This window comes from Suncus etruscus, chromosome 15 (assembly GCF_024139225.1).
Source record: "Suncus etruscus isolate mSunEtr1 chromosome 15, mSunEtr1.pri.cur, whole genome shotgun sequence".
NCBI classification, from domain to species: Eukaryota; Metazoa; Chordata; class Mammalia; order Eulipotyphla; family Soricidae; genus Suncus; species Suncus etruscus.
In genome coordinates, this window is record NC_064862.1 from 65,079,003 (window position 1) to 65,098,901 (window position 19,899).

The 19,899-nt window shown below is 37.5% G+C and overlaps 1 protein-coding gene across 1 annotated transcript in view; it reads left to right on the forward strand.

The window, feature by feature from the left end:
• The window catches only part of LOC126029908 (phospholipid-transporting ATPase ABCA3-like), a 51,980-nt gene extending 41,105 nt beyond the window's left edge, over positions 1-10,875 (forward strand). Inside the window, exons 4-7 of the mRNA XM_049788149.1 lie at positions 6,491-6,646; positions 7,281-7,458; positions 8,383-8,533; positions 10,671-10,875. Of these exons, the coding sequence (XP_049644106.1) occupies positions 6,491-6,646; positions 7,281-7,458; positions 8,383-8,533; positions 10,671-10,875 (690 nt within the window). The remainder of the gene's footprint in view (positions 1-6,490; positions 6,647-7,280; positions 7,459-8,382; positions 8,534-10,670) is intronic.
• The last annotated feature ends 9,024 nt before the right edge of the window (positions 10,876-19,899 follow it).

A 19,899-nucleotide genomic window follows, 5' to 3' on the forward strand; every position in this document is an offset into this window, starting at 1 on the left:
CGTTTGCCTTGCATGTGGAAGGATGGTGGTTCAAATCCCCGCATCCCATATGGTCCCCTGAGCCTGCCAGGAGTGATTTCTGAGCATAGAGCCAGGAGTAACCCCAGAGTGCTACTGGGTGTGACTCAAAAATCTAAATAAATACATTAATTAAATTAAAATTCAAAGACACCTTACCTACTTGTTAGATCTCCTATTCATATTTTCTATTGACATCTCACTAAATTTCAATGTAGATATTTACAAACAAAGTATAAAAAGTATTATCAACTTGAAGAGAATAATGTGTAAACAAAGTAGAGACAGATACGATTGTTCATCATTTATATATTTATTGTGAAAATCTAAACTGTCTATTGTTCCTTAAGAAGTATTATTGAGTTTCAAAGTCTACCATTCTTGCATGTTGCTGTTTCCCTTTCAGAATTATTATATACTTTTGTTTCTCCTAGAGACAATTTGTATAGGTGCTTATTCTTCCAAAGTAATCGTATATATAAAGTTAGTATTTGTGACTTTCCCTCACAGCAATTCCCTGGAAAAATGGCTATAAGAAACTTGACTTTGAATACATTTGAGGGACAGATCACCGTTCTTCTAGGAAACAATGGGGCAGGAAAATCCACGACTCTATCCATTCTCTCAGGTATGTATAGTTTCCTTTAGTGTTGTCCACATGTCCTTTCCCAAACACCATAGATAAAGTTTACAAAACTCATGTATCCACCCCCTTCTGCCTACCAAGTAAGCTCAGTTTTTTAGACTCATTCAACTTTGAAATTCTGTTGCATTTTGCCTTTGTTACTCCATAGATGGTTCTTTATATCCAACATGAGAGAAAGGTTATTCTGTGTCTGTTCCCCTCCTGGCTTCAATTAACCATGTATCATTAGTTCCATCCATATATAGCAAATTATGAATATTAAGAATATTCATAAGAGATTAAAATCATAATGTTCAGAAACAAAGAAACAGTATGGTCAACTAGTGCTTATTAATGGCCAACCAAGTGCTTATTATAACCTTCTGACAATGACTTAATGAGATCATTGGAGATTCCATAATTTTCACAAGTATACTTGTTGCTGCACTCTTTTTATTTTTTTCTTTTTAAAAAATTTCTCTCCCACTTGTCTGAAAACCACTTTATATTTTTTAAAACCAAGCATTTAGTTTATTATGTTATATGGTAATATTATTTTATATTTTAATAATTTTTATTTTGACCAAAAGTGAATAATAAATCTTTCACAGTAATATTTAAGGTAGATAGTGACAATGAATCAAGGCCATTCCCACCACCAGGGTTGTCCTCCCTCCACCCATTTTCCCAGCATGTGTCCTATATCTCCCTCCATCTCCCCCCCCCCCACCCAGAGTACTAGTGTAACTGTTCCTCTCTGTGTATAGCTTGTTGTAGAAAGGGTATTGATTCTGTTGTTGACTTCGGGTTTGGTGAAAACCATTTTAAACGAGTAGTTTGAAAACCGTTTTTTAAAAAATTTTATTGAGACCATTGTGAATTACAAGTCCTTCATAGTTGTATTTCAGGCATACGGTGACAATGAATTATGGCCATTCCCACCACACCATTGTTGACCTCCCTCCACTAAAGTTCCCAGCATGCATCCCATACTTCCACCTTAGCCCCCCTGGCCTACCAGTGTAACAGGTCCATTTTAAATTTAGATTGTTATAATTTGGGTCTCTTGATTCTATTGTCATTGACTTTGGCTTGGCTATTTAGTTCTGACCTTTGTTTTTTCTCCAAGGCACCTGAGATCACTTGGCCCCTGGCCCCTATCCATTTTTTTTCTTTCTCAATTTGTAGAAAGACTAAGAAATATGAGGTAAAACAAAGTTAATTCATGTCTCAAGGTTCTGTGAAAAAGGAAGGAGCCCCTATCTAGAAGATATAAATAAAATTTTTAAAGGGGATGGTGGCTGAGTTTTTGTATCTCTGTGTGTTTTGTTTTGTTTTTGCAAAGACACAGCAAATGTTGGATAAATTAGAAAGGCAACACCCTTGACCTAAAATAACAGAGCGTCTCTCCCCATAAAGCATACTGTCATAAGACTGACTACAGGTTCTAGATCTACTAATTGTCCAACCCCAAGGTCTTTCTTCATGATCCCAAGAAAAGTTCTATTCAGTCAGGCTTCTGTAATTAGAGCTCTTGGTTTTTACACAGGTCCTATTTGTGTAACAGAGTGTGTCACGGAGTGTCTTCTGATCATCTCACCATTAAGTGGTGAGGCAGGGAAACCTGCCCTTAAGAGAACCATATTTTTAAAACAAATATAATTTACTTTATTTTTTATGAGCATGTATCACATTGTTGACAGGATGTTTTAAAAATATGATTCTCAAACAATTGGTTTAAAGTAGTTTTCATGACCACCCAAGAGTATCAGCTCACAGGTAGTCTACAAAGTGACTTCATTGTCAATCCAATGACTTGTATGCAGACATGCACTGGTCTGCATGAATGACTTGAGGATTCTGAATTTGAACTTAAAGTTCCACCTGAAACCTTTGATTGATTGATTGATTGATTGATTGGTTTGGGGGCCACACCCAGCAGTGGTCAGGGGTTACTTCTGGTTCTGCATTCAGAAATAGCCCCTGGCAGGCTGGGGGACCATATGGATGCTGGGAATCGAACTGGGTTCTTCTTGCGTCGGCCACATGCAAGGCAAATGCCCTACTTCTGTGCTATCTCTCCAGCCCTGTTTTTACAGTTCTCATGATTTATATTCATATATATTTACTGAAAAATAGAATATGGGACTTAAAATATTGTGAAATAATTTCTAATCTCATTATCTCAAAGATAATAGTATCTATAATTTTCTTCTATGTAGATAGTGGTAAATGTATGATTGTTATGTAGCCTATAATGCAGTTTTTAAGTTAAGGATCTAATGAACATCTTTTCATCATGTAACCTTATTAAAACAAAGCTTGGGGCTGGAGAGATAGCATGGAGGTAAGGTGTTTGCCTTTCATGCAGAAGATCATCGGTTCAAATCCCGGCATCCCATATGGTCCCCCATGCCTGCCAGGAACAATTTCTGAGCATGGAGCCAGGTGTGACCCAAAAACCACACCAAAAAATACATAAAAAACCACACAAAAAATACATAAATTAAAACAAAGCTTGTGTCATCGAACTTCTCCATAGAACTAATAATTCAATTCTTTGAATTATGTAATGAAGGCTGAAGAGAATATATTTTAGTGATTCAATTTCACACTTCCTTACCAAGTATGTTTCTATACCTACCAGCAAAGTACCAATACGTTTTCACCATAGTCAATTCACCTACTTCCACTTCAATTACTTTTTCTTTTTGCTAACCTCAGTTATGATTTCAGAATCAAAGGGTGTATTTTCCTTGTCTTCCTTTAGTCCCTTGTTTGTTCCTTTTAAAACCATCTATGTATGAGAGGAGGGCTCAATATTAATCTTTCTCTTTTGACTTATTTTCTTGATGTGATTTTTTTCAATTGCACCTGTGTTGTAACAAAAAAGTAAGATTTCATTTTTTCCAGTAACTGAGTACTATCTTATTTATCTATTTGTGACTTGATCTTGGCTACTAGAGAATGTGTCAATGAACATACTATTTATTTTGAATTCGTGTGTGTGTGTGTGTGTGTGTCTGTGTGTCTGTGTATGTGTGTTCTTTATAACAATACTGAGTGGAATTGCTGGATCATTAAAAATTTCTGTTTTAAATATTTTGAGCATTCTGTTTACTATTTACCATAGAAGCTGGACTATCTTACATTCCCTTCACCACAAATGTACAAAGCTCCTTTTATTTTTCTACAGCTGTGCCTGCATTTCTTGTTTCTGGCCCTTCTGATCCCCACTAACTGAGGTTATACACATTTTTTTATTTCCCTGATTAGTAGCAACAATTGACTACTTTTCATTTAAGTGCCTGTTGTTCATCTGAATACTATTTGGAAAGGTATATCTTTCCTTATTTTTTTTAACTATATCCAGTGATGCTAAGGAGTTACTACTGGCTCCACATTCAGGAATTATTCATGGTGGTGTTCAAGGGTCATATGGGATGCTGAAGACTGAATCTGGGTAGACCATGTTCAAGTCAAGTGCCTTATCTACTTGACATATTTCCAGTTCTTATCTTCCCATTTTTGATGATTCATTTGTGTGTACATATATATACATAGCCTTGTATATCATGGATATTATCCGCTTTTTTATTTAGTAGGATATTTTATTTATTGATTGATTGATTTTTGGGTCACACCCAGCAGCGCTCAGGGGTTACTCCTGGCTCTATGCTCAGAAATAAATCCTGGCAGGCTCGGGGGACCATATGGGATGACGGGATTCGAACCACTGTCCTTCTGCATGCAAGGCAAATGGCCCACCTCCTTGCTATCTCTCTGACACCCCCTACATATTTTAATTTTAACAATAGTTTCCTTTTACAATGTAAAAGGTTCTGTTTGACTCAATAACATTTCTTTATTTTTGCCTTTGCTTCCCTTGTCTTTGAAGTTAAGTACCCAAAAACACATCAGACATTTATGTTTTGGATTATTTTGCCTTTTAGTTTTATCTATTGTAATTATGGATTAATGTGCAACATCCAGGTTTTTAATCTGTTTGCAGTTAACCTTTTCCCATATTGTTTTTTTTTTTTGTTTAGTTTTTTTTGTTTTTTGTTTTTTTGTTTTTCGGGCCACACCCATTTGATACTCAGGGGTTACTCCTGGCTAAGCGCTCAGAGATTGCCCCTGGCTTGGGGGGACCATATGGGACCCCGGGGGTTCGAACCATGGTCCTGATCCTTAGCTAGCACTTGCAAGGCAGACACCTTACCTCTAGCACCACCTCACCGGCCCCCATATTGTGTGATAAGAATTCAGTTTTAGGGGCCGGAGAGATAGCACAGCGGTAAGGCGGTTGCCTTACATGCGGAAGGTCACTGGTTCAAATCCCGGCATCCCATATGGTCCCCCGAGCCTGCCGGGGGTGATTTCTGAGCGTAGAGCCAGGAATAATCCCTGAGCATTGCTGGGTGTGACCCAAAAACCAAAAAAAAAAAAAAAAAAAAAAAAAAAAAAAAAAAAAAAAAAAGAATTCAGTTTTATTCTTGGCATGAGACTATCCAGATATTCTATATTCTATTGAATAAAACTTGCACTTATCCATTTGACTCCTTTTTAAATTAACAAATTTATAAATTATATAAAGAAATAATAATTCTGATATGTGGGGATTTAATTCTATACCACAATTCTATAGTGTATTTGTTTTATTCTAAAGTTATCAGGTTTTTGTTTATTTATGCCACCAACCCAGTTGTGATCAGGGTCTCCTGAAAGTTATTTATATCCCTCTCTTGGCTTTGCTTGGGAGATCAGTTGGAAGAAGTGATCAATACTGGATCATCTACCTGTCAAATGTACTCCAATCTGTTTAATTATATTCTTGACCTAAAACCATCACAACCACAAAAAAAAATTATATAATCAAGGATAAAGTTTACAAAACAAATGGAAAACTTGTGGGGTTTTTTGTTTTGTTTTGTTTTGTTTGTGTCACACCCAGCATCGACAATGGTTACTCCTGGCTCTGTGCTCAGAAATTCCTCCTGGCAGGCTCGGGGACTATGTAGGATGCTGGGAATCGAACCACCATCTGTCCTGGGTTGACCACGTACAAGGCAAATGCCTTGCCAATGTGCTATCTCTCCAGCCCCAGGGATACTTGTGTTTTAAATCAACTGTTTTTTTTTTAATTAATTCATGTCAAAAATTCCAGTGACATTCTTCAAGGAAATAAAAGAAACATCATTGAAATTTGTATAAAGCCACAAAAGACCTAAATAACCAAAGCAACTCTGTGATTATGATTTCTTCTTGATTCTAGGATTCTATCCTGCAACTAGTGGAGAAGTGTATATCAGTGGGTATGATATCAAAACCCAGAGAGTTAAGATAAGAAAAAGCTTTGGCGTGTGTCTCCAGAATAATTTGTTGTATAATCATTTGACAGTAAAAGAACATCTTTATTTCTATTCTGTGGTGAGTAAAAGATATTTTCCTTCTGTCCAGTATATTACTATACTGTGGGTAGATTACAAGACATTATTTTATTGTTTTTAACGATTAGAATATTTGGGGCTGGACAGATAGCATGGAGCTAAGACTTTTGCCTTGCATGCAGAAGGTCAGTGGTTCGAATCCCGGCATCCCATATGGTCCCCTGAGTCTGCCAGGAGCGATTTCTGAGCATAGAGCCAGGAGAAATCCCTGAGCGCTGCCGAGTGTGACCCAAAAAGACAAAAAGAAAAAAGGATTAGAATATTCGATTTTTGATGAATTGTGCTTTAAACATTAAGATGCATATAAAGATTGCACTACACCATGTAATCAAAGAACTTGTGTATTATAAGGATAAAATTTAAAGCAATATGTAAATTCTTAGTCTCCTGTTTCTAGCTGAAAGGAGTACCTCGGAAGATACGATCTCCAGAAATTGAACAAATGCTTTCTGCTTTTAACCTTTATGAAAACCGTAATGTATACACCACTGGACTGAGTGGAGGAATGGAGCGCAAAGTTTCTATCATTATGGCACTTTTAGGAGGTTCCAAGGTAAGAATATACAGATATCTATAGATAGAGATAGAGATATATAGGCATGAAAAATAGTACAGTTGACAAAACACTTTTCTTGCACACAGTCAAGCTGGGTTCAAAGTCCTGTACCATTTGGACTCTAAGTCACACCAATTTGCTCCCTAAACTCAGAACAAGAAAAAAACAAAAACAAATAAAAACCTTGGACACTACCAGGTGTGACCCAAAGCTAGAACTGTATAGAGATACAGGTATAGCTATAAATCAGATGTAGATTACATAGAGGGAGCAATAGAAGTAGATGAGAGAAGATACAAATTAAAGAGAGAATACTAAAAATAGATACCAGTACCACCATTTTTTTAATTCAACTGACACAAATTTGGCAATTAGACAGATCTTTTGGATGGATCTAAAACTTGAAAAGGATTCCCATGCAGGAAATAAAGTTCCATGTAGGCTACATGGTTCACATTATCAACATAATTGAAATACAGGAGGTGTAGTTGTGGATTTATTTCAACTTTACTGACTTTTAGCCTAAATTTGCCTTGCATACAATGACTGAATAAGTTAAAACATATTAAGCCTATTAGTGGTGCTTACTAATGTTTGACAGTAGTCATGGCATCATTCTTTTATTTTTTAGGTGGTGATACTTGATGAACCAACATCTGGTATGGACCCAGCATCCAGGAGGTCCACCTGGGAAATCCTTCGGCATTATAAACAGGATCGTACCATCTTATTGACCACTCATTACATGGATGAGGCTGACATCTTGGGTGACCGCATTGCCATAATGATCAAAGGATCTTTGAAGTGCTGTGGATCTCCAAATTTCCTGAAAAATGCATATGGTCTCTCAACTTTTGATTATTCTTTAGATAGTTATGCTTATGTTATAAAATTATTATAATGGATATTGATGTTATAATAGTTTAGCAATAGTGCCTTAAGATATATCTCATATAGGATAATTTTATATCCATTTCTGTTCCAATGAGAGATATGAACATTTATACATATATACCTTTTTAATTCCTTTGTATTCCTTCACTATTTATTTGTTCATTCTGAGTTGATATGAGAAAGATACAGGCTACTTTACAAATATTTCTCAGATCTCTAAAGGAAGGTGTTTTTATATATCTTTTTACTGCTCACTATATCGGACATTTAGAATATATAAATATTTACATAGTTCTATAATTTGTACAAATATTTATATGAACTTATGTAAGTGCATAAATTTATATATAATAACCAAACATATGGCTAATATAGTTATTTTTTACTATTTCAGTGCCAATAACAAGAGGGCAATTAACAGAGACTTTCTTTTCTTGGGGGGGTTTCAGGCCACACCCATTTGATGCTCAGAGGTTACTCCTGGCTAAGTTCTCAGAAATTGCCCCTGGCTTGGGGGGACCACATGGGACGCCAGGGGATCGAACTGTGTTCCTTCCTTGGCTAGCGTTTGCAAGGCAGACACCTTAACTCTAGCACCACTTCACCAGCCCCAACAGAGACTTTTTGTTCTGTCTCTGCTTTGTTCAGTTACTGATAAAGGCTATTTAGGTAGTATCAGTCTTAAAGAAAATTAATGGATGACATAAAAAATATTTAATATGCTACTCAAATTTATAATTAAATGATTTATTAGATTCCCATTCTTCTTTTAGCTCACCCAAATTTTGAAAAACGAGTAAAGGTGGTCCAATTAATTTTTTATCAACATATTTACTTAGGTATTGGATATCACATAGTCATGGTGAAAGAATCACATTGTAATGTTGAAGAAATCTTCAAAGTGATTGATCGTTATGTCCCAACAGCCACCTTGGATAGAAATCTTAAGTACGAATTGTCTTTTCTGTTACCCAAGGAACACAGAGACAGGTATGGATTCTTTAAATCTAAATGATTTGATTCTCAGATGATTAAAAATTTACTGTTATTTTCCAAATTTATCCAATCTTAGCAAGCAGAATTAATTTTAACAAGTCAAAACTCCAATCATAGATCACACCTGCACTGAATAATATTGGTACCATCTCAATATATCCTGGTTCCAGTAGGTGCTGCTGACGCTCTTGGGGTCTGGTTGAATTAGAGAACTATTTTGAGTCTTCTTGAGAAGAGTAAATGTACAGGTGGCAAAATATGAATGAGCCCACACAATGAATGTATGGGAGAACAAGCATGTTCTAAACCTTAATATGTGTGGCAAGTATTTATGAGGTAAATTGCCAGTCACAGTTATGAGAAGAATGTTCAGATTGACAAAAAAAAAAAAACAGATACATTCTGGTACACAGAAACATTAACAGTAGACCTATTTGATATACATAACAATTCACCTGTCTAAGGGGATATGCAGCTCTGATAGAAAGGACTATATTAAGTAAGAGTCCTGAGTTAAAAGGGAGAATGTTAGTTTTAACATATCAAAGGCAAATCCTACCCTACTAGTTTCAGAAGTAAAGATTTTTGGGTGTAGCAAGGAGCTAAGGTTGCCTGACAGGTTTCCCAATTTCTTTAGGGATACTGATTTTGTGTAATAGGAGAAGGTGAAAGAGCCAGGCCAAAGAAAAGCAAGTTTTTATACCTAGTAAGGAGTTTTGACAGCTCAGAGCTACATCCTGGCCAAGCCTTTTGATGTACATACAGAGCTGACAGAGAGGGAAAAAAAAAATTGGCTTTAACTGTCTTTGGTGCTGGAATTCTCCAGATGAAGAAAAATTTAATCAAGGCTATATTTTGGCCTGTAAATACACATAGCAGAAGGGAGAATAGGCCAAATAAATGTGAAGGAAATATAATGTCAGTGCCATAACACAAATCTCAAAAATATCTCTATAGAATTTCACCAATTATCTGTGCAGGGGTGAGGCTTCCACAGTGGGCCTTTTGTTGAAAATTCCTAGGGAGTATTTGAATAGCCATCTGCACTAAGAATATGACATCCAGGGGGCCGGAGAGATAGCATGGAGGTAAGGCGTTTGCCTTTCATGCAGGAGGTCATCGGTTCGAATCCCGGCGCCCCATATGGTCCCCCGTGCCTGCCAGGAGCAATTTCTGAGCCTGGAGCCAGTAATAACCCCTGAGCACTGCCGGGTGTGACCCAAAAACCAAAAAAAAAAAAAAGAATATGACATCCTGGGGCCGGAGCGATAGTGCATCACTAGGGCATTTGTCTTGCACGTGGCTGACCCAGGACAGACCTGGGTTTGATCCATAGTGTCCCATATGGTCCCCCTAGCCAAGAACATCACTGGATGTAGTCAAAAATAAAATAAAAAGAATGTGACATCCTAGTGGGCCTTCTGTCTGTCCTTCTCATAGAAATATAGAAATTCCTATTGATGATGTGACAAGTAGGTAATTGTATGTTATTGCTAATGTAAAAGTTATCTGTAAAAGATAATAAGAGGAACAAAATAAATACTATTTTTAAAGGCTTAAATGGGGTGTGTAAAGCAAATGTAACCAGTTCTTATAAATAATAATTGGTTTGACTAGATAGCCAAATTTTTCATTAAGTAGTGATGATGAAAAGCATGAGTGAGTATTGCTATCCTAAAAAATAGAAATGGAAAATAAGAGTTAATTACTAATTTTAAAAGTATTATTTTTATCTTCTTGTCATATACATGTACTGCTTGATTTGACAGTACAAGGCAGTCATTATATTCAAGAATATGGAGTGTGTTAACTTTATTTTCAGGAACAAGAGGAAATGTATTGAAAATGTTAGGTAAAAAGGAATCATAATTGCATTATTTGACATGTAAAATTTAAATTAGTAAAGAATTAATATAATTATAAATCCTTAGAAATCCTTGAGAGTTGAATCATTCAAAAATGATGGGAGACAACCCATGAAGTAGTTATTATCTGAATAAAAACAGATTATCTGAAGGTGATATCAAATCAAAACAATTTCTTTATATAGTCATCTGTTCCTGGACACAGGTGTTGTTTCCAGATCAAAATCAGTCTGAAGGAAGTGATTGACTTTTGATCTCTCTCATAGGTGGGATATAAAGAAACTGAAAGGTTCAGCAGTCCAGAAACTGCTCCGACTCGGAGAAATGAAAAGACAAAGGCTAAAAAGACAGGCAAAAGCTCAAGTGGGGTCTTTATTCTGTATTCTGGCTGACCAGGGTGCATTGCGTGTTCAAAATCAAACAGAGGCAAAGGATCACGTGGTGGTCTACGTTCCTTCTTATATACCCTAAGAAAAAGGGAGGGAGAAGGGGCAATGAGAACTTCCTTAAGGGCGGGACATCTGCCAAGGTAATACGAGTGGGGGCAGGGTAGTGATGACTTAAGGGCTGGACATCAGCCAAGGTTGGTGGGGGCGGGGTAATGATGACTTCCCTAAGGGCAGGACATCCACCAAGGTTGGTGGGGGCAGGGTAATGACTTCCCTTTTCAAAACATAGTATGGGAATAATAAATGGTCAAAGATGTAAATTGCATTTTTTACTACATTTTTTAATTACTTCATAGTAATTTTGAGTTGTTTTCATATCCTGGGTATCATACTAAGCACTGTGTTGAACATGTGTGTGCATATATCCTTTCTACTTGATGCTTTTGTGCTTGGGGCATAGATTCCAAGAGTAATATCATATGGATTATATGGGAGTTCTATTCCTATTTTTTTTTGAGCAATCCACTTTTTATTTCCATAAAGACTGAATCAGATGACATACCTACCAACAGTGGGTGAGGGGTCCTTTCTCACCACAACTCTATCAATACTACTTGTCTCCAGAATTTTGCTTTTTTGCCAGTGCTAAGGGTTTCTTCCTGACTCTGCACTTAGAGATCATTCCTGGCAGTTTTCAGGGAACTATATTTGGTGCTAGAGATCAATACCAGGTTGACCTTGTACAAGCCACTTTTCTATTGCTCCAGCCCATTGTTTTCAGAATTTTGGGTATGTGTCATGCTCAATGTTATTTTCATTTACATTATCCCTAATCATGAGTGAAAACAATTTTCCATATGCCATGGTCCACCTTTATGGTTCTTTTTGGGAGAAATATCTAAACATCTCTTCTTTCCATTTTTTGATGGGATAATTGTAATTTTTATTGAGTTTTTTTGTTGTTGTTATTGTTTTGGGGCCACAATTGGTGGCAGCACTCAGGTTATTCCTGGCTCTGCGCTCAGAAATCACTCCTGGCAGGTTCAGGGAACCATGTGGGATGCCAGGGATCAAATCCAGGTTCATCCTGGGTCAGCTGCATACAAGGCAAATACCCTACTACTGTGCTATTATATCACTCTTACCCTTTGTTGAGTTTTGTGAGTGCTCTATATATCTTGGATATCAGCCCTTTACCTGATTTGTTGTGTGCAAATATTTTTTCCAATTTAGTAGGGTTTTTATTTTATTATAGCTTGATTTTCTTTTCCTGTGCAGAAGCTTTTGAATTTGAAGTAGAACTATTGGCTTATTTTTTGTGTTATATTTGCCTGTTGTCATCTTATCAAAGACCCATATGAGTTCCATTTCCTGGAGAGTTCTGCCAATTTTTACTTCAATATATTTTCTGAATTGTATTCTAATCTTAAAATCTTTTTTAATATAAATCTTTAAGCACCATGATTACAAGCATATTCGTAGTTGGGTTTCAGTCATAAACAGAATACTCCCCTTCACCAGTGCAATATTCCCGCCACCAATGCCCTCCCTCATCCCCCACCCTGCCTATATCATGGCAGGCATTCTATTTCTCTCATTCTTTAACATTGTCATGCTAGTTGTTAGTGTAGTTATTTCCCTAACAGCATTCACCACTCCTTGTGGTGAGCTTCAAATTGTGAGCCAGCCCTTAACTCTATTGTCTCTGGGTCTTATTATGGTAATGTCTATAATTTTCCAAAACCCATAGATGAGTCAGATTATTATGGGTCTATCTCTCTTCCTCTGACTTATTTTACTCAGCATAATAGATTCCATGTACATCCATGTATAGAAAAATTTCATGACTTCATCTTTCCTGACTGCTGCATAATACTCCATTGTGTATATGTACCACAGTTTCTTTAGCCATTCATCTGTTGAAGGGCATCTGGGTTGTTTCCAGAGTCTGGCTTATTGTAAATAGTGCTGCAATGAATACAGGTGTGAAGAAGGACTTTTTGTATTGTATTTTTGTGTTCCTAGGGAGTGGAATAGCTAGATTAAATGGGAGCTCAATTTCCAGTTTTTTTGAGAAATCTCCATATTGTTTTCCTTAAAGGCTGGACTAGACAGCATTCTCACCAGCAATGAATAAGAGTTTCTTTCTCTCCACATTCCTGCTAGCACTGATTGTTCTTGTTCTTTGTGATGTGTGCCAGTCTCTGTGATGTGAGATGGTACCTCATTGTAGTTTTGATTTACATCTTCCTGATGATTAGTGATGTGGAGCATTTTTCATGTGTCTTTTTGGCCATTTGTATTTCTTCTTTGAGGAAATGTCTGTTCATTTCTTCTCCCCATTTTTTGATGGGGTTATATGTTTTTTCTTATTAAGTTCTGTCAGCATCTTGTATGTCTTTGATATTATTCTCTTATCTGAACTAATCTTAAAATCTTCACTATGCTTTGCGTTTACTTCTATGACTAATTTTTTTTATTTCTTTTTTTTTAATATAATTTTTATTTTGATCATAGTGTCTTACATATTGTTGACAATAACATTTTAGGTACATATTTACATAAAATCAGGGGGAATTCCCATCCCCAAATTGCCCTCCCTACCCCTCCGTTTTTGTCCTACCTCCCATTTCCTCTTCCCTCACCCCCAGGGCGGCTAGAATATGTGGTCCCCTCAGTATCCAACCCACTACTTAGTAGTCTTGCACCTGTTTGGTCTTGATGCCTCCCTTATCTCCCCCTCTAACTGTAGGCAGGACTAGCTAGTTCAAGTTGTGTGGTTTTGCCTGAAAAGGAGGAGATAAATAAACTGGGGTAAGAGTCTAATACTCCCAAAATGGGTGGAATCCTTCTAGAGGCTCTCATCATCGATTTGGGAGATGAAGGAGAGAAAGAAGGTGAAACACTCCACCAGTTATCTAATATCCCCAACACCTTTTGTTGCAGAGTTACTTCAAATACTTAGCCCCTTTGTTATAGATAAAATGTCCATAAATCTGGAGGCTTACATTCTGACTCAAAATTCTGTTCCACTGTTCTGAAAATCTATCTTTATTCCAGTATCATGCAGTTTTGTTTTTTTTTTTCTAATTTTTTTTATTGTGACCAATGTGAATTACAAGTCTTTCACAGTTATATTTAAGGTACATACTGACAGTAAATTAGGGCCATTCCCACCACCAGTGTTGTCCTCCTTCTTCCCCCTCTTCCTGGCATGCATCCAATACCTCCTCCTGGCATGCATCCAATATCTCCTCCTTTTGCCCCCTCGACAGCTAGTGTAACCTTTGTATATAACTTGTTGTAGATATTGATTCTGTTGTTATTGATTTTGGGTTTGGTAGTTTGGCCTAATCATTATTTATTTCCACTCAATGTTCATGTGACTGTTTGTTCCTGGTATCATCCACTTTTTCCCCCACTCAATTTATGAGGCAGAACAAGATGATTCAAATTCTGTGGTTCTATTGGGGGAAATAAAGAAGCAACAACAAGATACAAAACAGCCACACTAAACAACTACTAAACAACAGAGAGAGAGAGAGAGAGAGAGAGAAAGAGAGAGAGAGAGAGAGAGAGAGAGAGAGAAAGAGAGAGAGAAGGAGGGCTGGTGTGGCAAAGTTTTGTGCTTTTTTTTTTTTCCATAGGCTCAATAAGTTTTGGAAAAATTAGAAAGGGAATCCCCTTAGCCTAAGAGATACAGGGTTTCTCCTTCCTTGAAGCATACTGTCATGGGAACAACTACAGGCTCCTGACATGCTCATTATCGAACCCCAATGCTATAGGCGGCTTATGTCCTACAGCTCCAGTGGGCTTCAATGAGCCTACTTCAGGAAGTGAATAAAACATGGGCCGGCATTCAATAAAATATGAAATATGATGAAATAAATTGTATGAGGACAACACATTCTGGCAAGTGGGTGACAAATTTAATTTCTAAACTAAGAGTTTTATAAGGGGTAAAAGTCAGTCATAGATATTGAGAAGAATGTTTACAATTACAAAGCAGAGTTTAACAGTAAACAATACATTAAGCAAAAGGTGTCAGCTGTAAGAATTCTGAGTTGCAAAGAAGAAGGTCAAAACTCAGGGCAGCTCTTTGCAAACTAACTTCAGATGCAAAATACGGGATTAGTGAGAAGTAGAAAAAATATAAGAATTCTATCTCACTGGGATGGGCTCTATTATTTTAGAGGTTAAGTGAAAGAAAGAGCTAAATCCACTACTAAGGTGAAGTTCCTACTTTTTGGGAGAAGTCAATAGCCCAGGATATGCAGTCTGGCTATGCCCTTGCATACCAGAAACTGAGGCTGCAAGGACATTTTAAAAAAAGAGGAAAATATTGTCTTTGATTTTGGGATAAATATTATCCAGGAAAGGGGTTTTAAACAAAGTTATATTTTGCCTGTAAATACTGGCAAAAGACAGAATTATTTTTAAGGCCAAATAATTATGAAGGGAATATAATGTTGGTACCATGACAGGAATCTCAGAAATATCTCTTTGGGAATTCCTCAACTCTCCGTGCAGGGGCAAAACATTCACAGTAGGCTTTTTGAGGAATTCCGTGGGATTTTCTCAGTTCTCCATGCTAGGGAAATTCAGGGATACATCTAGTGGGCCTACTGAGTCCCCCTTTAATGGAATGCCTATGCATGGCCTGCACCCCAAGGTCTTTTTATGGTGATAGGAAACTTTCTCCTCAGTTGTGAATGACAAATCAGTCCTCTATCATTAGAGATTTTGGTATTTGCACAGATCAAAGGACAAAGTCTAAGAGTCTTCCTTTATGGTTCCAGAAGTTCTGCTCTGTCATGTTGTAGTCAACATTCTGTAATTAGTGATTTTGGTTTTTGCACAGATTTTAAGATGAAGCCTAGTACCAGAAGTTCTTCTCAGTTGCAGTTGTCAAAGTTAAACCTCTGGACTTCGTGATTTTGGTGGGGTTTTTTGTTTCTTTTACAAATCCTAGGCTGAAGCCTAGGATAGTAGTATAGTTTTGGGAAATGCAGTGTCTCCTATTGAAAGGTACGGGCGTCCTAATCTAGCTGCCCAACGCAGAGAAATGAAGAGGCTGAGGCCCCAGCAAATGCTCTAAAAAGTGCTTTATTACTGACCAGAAGAGCCAGGCTCAATGTGTGCCCAGAATAGGACAGGGACAAAAGACCTCGTGGGCCCATTGGTCCCTCCTTATATAAGATGGGAAATGGGAGGGGTAGGAAGGAAGGAGTGACGCCACTTCCTTGAGGGCTGGACTTCCGCTATGGTAACACGAATCATTGGTGAGGTAGGGGTAAAGGCGGGACTTCCGCTACGGTAACACAAATCATTGGTGAGGTAGGGGTAAAGGCGGGACTTCCTTTTCGCTAGCAAGCTCGTGAACATGTGGTCCTTATAAAATGGTGTCTCTTTCCTAGTTAGAACCTGAGTGAAACCCTTCCTTACACCTATATTCATTGCAGCACTATTTACCATAGCAAGACTCTGGAAACAGCCAAGATACCCTTCAATAGATGAATGGCTAAAGAAACTGTGGTACATATACACAATGGAATATTATGCAGCTGTCAGGAGAGATGAAGTCATGAAATTTTCCTATACATGGATGTACATGGAATCTATTATGCTGAGTGAAATAAGTCAGAGAGAGAGAAAGATGCAGAATGGTCTCACTCATCTATGGATTTTAAGAAAAATGAAAGACATTTTTGCAATAATAATTTTCAGGCACAAAAGAGAAAAAAGCTGGAAGTTACAGCTCACCTCATGAAGCTCACCGCAAACAGGGATGAGTTTAGTTAGAGAAATAACTACGTTTTGAACTATCCTAATAATGAGAATGTACGAGGGAAACAGAAAGCCTGTCTAGAGTACAGGCGGGGGTTGGGTGGGGAGGAGGGAGATTTGGGACATTGGTGATGGGAATGTTGCACTGGTGATGGGTGGTGTTCTTTACATGACTGAAACCCAAATACAATTATGTATGTAATAAAATTGGTTAAATAAAAAAAAGAAAAATAAAAAATAAAAAAATAAAAAAAGCAAAATGTAAAAAAAAAAAGAATGGGTGTTGGACCTTATCAAATGCTTTCTCTGCATCAATTAATAGAACCTTATGGATTTATTTATCTTTTTTGTTAGTATGGTGTATTATGTTGATTGATTTACTTATGTTAAACCATCCCTGCTTTCTTGGAATGAATTCTACTTGGTCGTGGTATCTGAGTTTCTCGATGAGGCATTGGATCCTATTTGCCAGAATTTCGCTGAGGATCTTTGTGTCTGTGTTCAACAGGGATATTGGTCTGTAGTTTTCTTTTCTTATAACATCTCTGTCTGGTTTTGGTATCAGGGTTATGTTGGCTTCATAAAAACTATTTGAGAGTGTTCCTTATTTTTCAATTTTATGAAAGAGCCTGAAAAGATTTGGAAGTAGTTACTTTAGAAAGGTTTGAAAGAATTTGATAGTGAACCCATCTGGGCCTGGGTTTTTGTTTTGTGGAAGACTTTTGATTTCCATTTTAATTTCCCCAGTAGTAATGGGTCTATTTAGATATGTTAGATCATCCTGGTTTAACCATGGAAGATTGTAGGAGTTCAAGAATTTATCTATTTCTTCCAGGTTTTCATGTTTTGTGGCATAGAGTTTCTCATAGTAGTCTCTGATTACTTTTTGAATCTCTGGAGTATCTGTAGTGATCTCACCCTTTTAAGTTCTAATCCAGCTTATTAAGTTTTTATTTCTTTGTGAGTTTTGATAGTGGTTTATTAATTTTTTAATTTTTTTAAAGAGCCAACTTTTGCTTTAATTGATCTTTCAAATTGTTTTTATTTATTTACATTTCATTGATTACTGCTCTAAGCTTTGTTATTTTTTTCAGCCTATTTTGAGTCCCTTTTGTTGATCGTTTTATAACTTTAAAAGCTGTGCCATTAAACTATTTATGGAGATCCCTTCTTTCTTTCTAATATGTGCTTGCAAAGCTATAAATTTTCCTCTTACTATGGCTTTTGCTGTGTCTCCTAACTTCTGATAGTTTGTGTTTTCATTGTCATTTGTTTCCAGAACTGTTTTGATTTCCTTTTTGATTTCATCTCTGACCCACGGGTTGTTCAGCAATGTGCTGAACAATTTAATTTCCAGATGTTAAAGTTTTTCTTCTGTGACACTTTGTAGTGCCTTGTAATGTGAGAAGGTAGTCTGTACAATTTCTATCCTCTTGATTTTATGGAGATATGTTTTTTGGCCAGCATGTAGTCTTTTGCAAGTCAGCCCTTGATGGGGTTGGATGATGATGGAATGGAGGATGAGGTCTTTCTTCTCCAGCTTTGACCACGTGTCTGCCACCCTGTTCAGCCAGCGGTTCTGAGGTGAAAGCAGTGTGTAGAAAACTCACAGGCAGTCAGGCTTCAGGAGATCTCAGCTTTATTCAGTAGATAAGGTTGAAGCAAAAAGCCCCAGAATCTGGCCCAGCCAAAGCCCTAGCTTCCACATTACTCTGGGCCCTGTCCTTTTTTAACACTGACATATCACCTGTGACCACTTGATCCCTGGCCCCTATCCTTTCATATTTGTTTTTCTCTTCCTCCACTTAATTTGCTTCCACAGAGCCTTGTTTTTATACCCAAGAATCAGGTACTACCCTTAGGGTGGGAGCAGAATGCCAAGTAAGAAATAATACAATATACTATTACCAGGTCACACCCTAGGATAGGGCACAATTATTGATTAGGGTAGGATCAGTAACCCAGCATAGTCTATCCTGGAAAATGATTCACGTGCACTGGAGAATATTGTGTATCCAGTTTTCTGGGGGTGGAGTGCTATATATATATTCGCTTCCAACGAGAAAGCAGCAAAATATTTAATAGAATCGTTACAAACCTGAAAGAAGACATCAATAGCAACATAATAATAGTGGGAGACTTCAACATTGCCCTGTCACCCCCTTAATAGGTCAACCATGCTGAAACCCAACAAGAATATACTAGCTCTGAAAAGAGAAATGGAAGAAAGTGGAATATATATATACACTAATCCACTAATTATATATATATACATATATATATACACTAATCCACTTTCTTCCATTTCTCTCCTGATAATTCTAATTTTATCATCTTTCTCTGGTATCTTTTTGGAGGCTTTGTTTATTTTACCATTGTGTAAGATTATAAACTCACCACTGATTAATGTTAGACTGAATTGATGCTGTTTTGTAGTGTTGTTTATATACAGATGGTATTCTTTGGGTTAGAGCTGAGAATGGGAAGATGTCTGGAAGAACCTGTGAACATTTTTTTTTTTTTTTTGGTTTTTGGGCCACACCCAGCAGTGCTCAGGGGTTACTCCTGGCTATCTGCTCAGAAATAGCTCCTGGCAGGCACGGGGACCATATGGGACACCAGGATTCGAACCAACCACCTTAGGTCCTGGATCGGCTGCTTGCAAGGCAAACAACGCTGTGCTACCTCTCCGGGCCCGAACCTGTGAACATTTGCTCCTACAGCTATAGGTCCCACATTTTTTTTTACATTTTTATTTTATTGAAACCATTGTGATGTACAAAGTCCTTCATAGTTGGGTTTCAGAGATACAATGAATCAGGGCCAATCCCCACCACCAGTGTTGACTCCCCTCCACCAATGTACATCCCAAGCCACTTCCCTGACTCCCCACTTGCAATAAAACAGGCCAATTTTAAGTTTAGGTTTTTGGGCCTCTTGATTCTATTATTGTTACCTTTAGTTTGGATATTTAGTTCTGTACTTTGTTGTTTTTTGGGGGGACCACACCTGGTGACGCTCAGGGGTTACTCCAGGGTATGTGCTCAGAAATCGCTCCTGGCTTGGGGGAACTTATGGGACGCTAGGGATCAAACCGAGGTCCGTCCTGGATCAGCCGCGTGAAAGGCAAACGCCCTACTGCTGAGCTATTACTCTGGGCCCTGTCCTTTTTTAACACTGACATATCACCTGTGACCACTTGATCCCTGGCCCCTATCCTTTCATATTTGTTTTTCTCTTCCTCCACTTAATTTCTTTTCTTCTCCTTGTATACTCTAGGGTTCAAGGGTGTTTGAGACAACTCCGATTTAAGTCATGG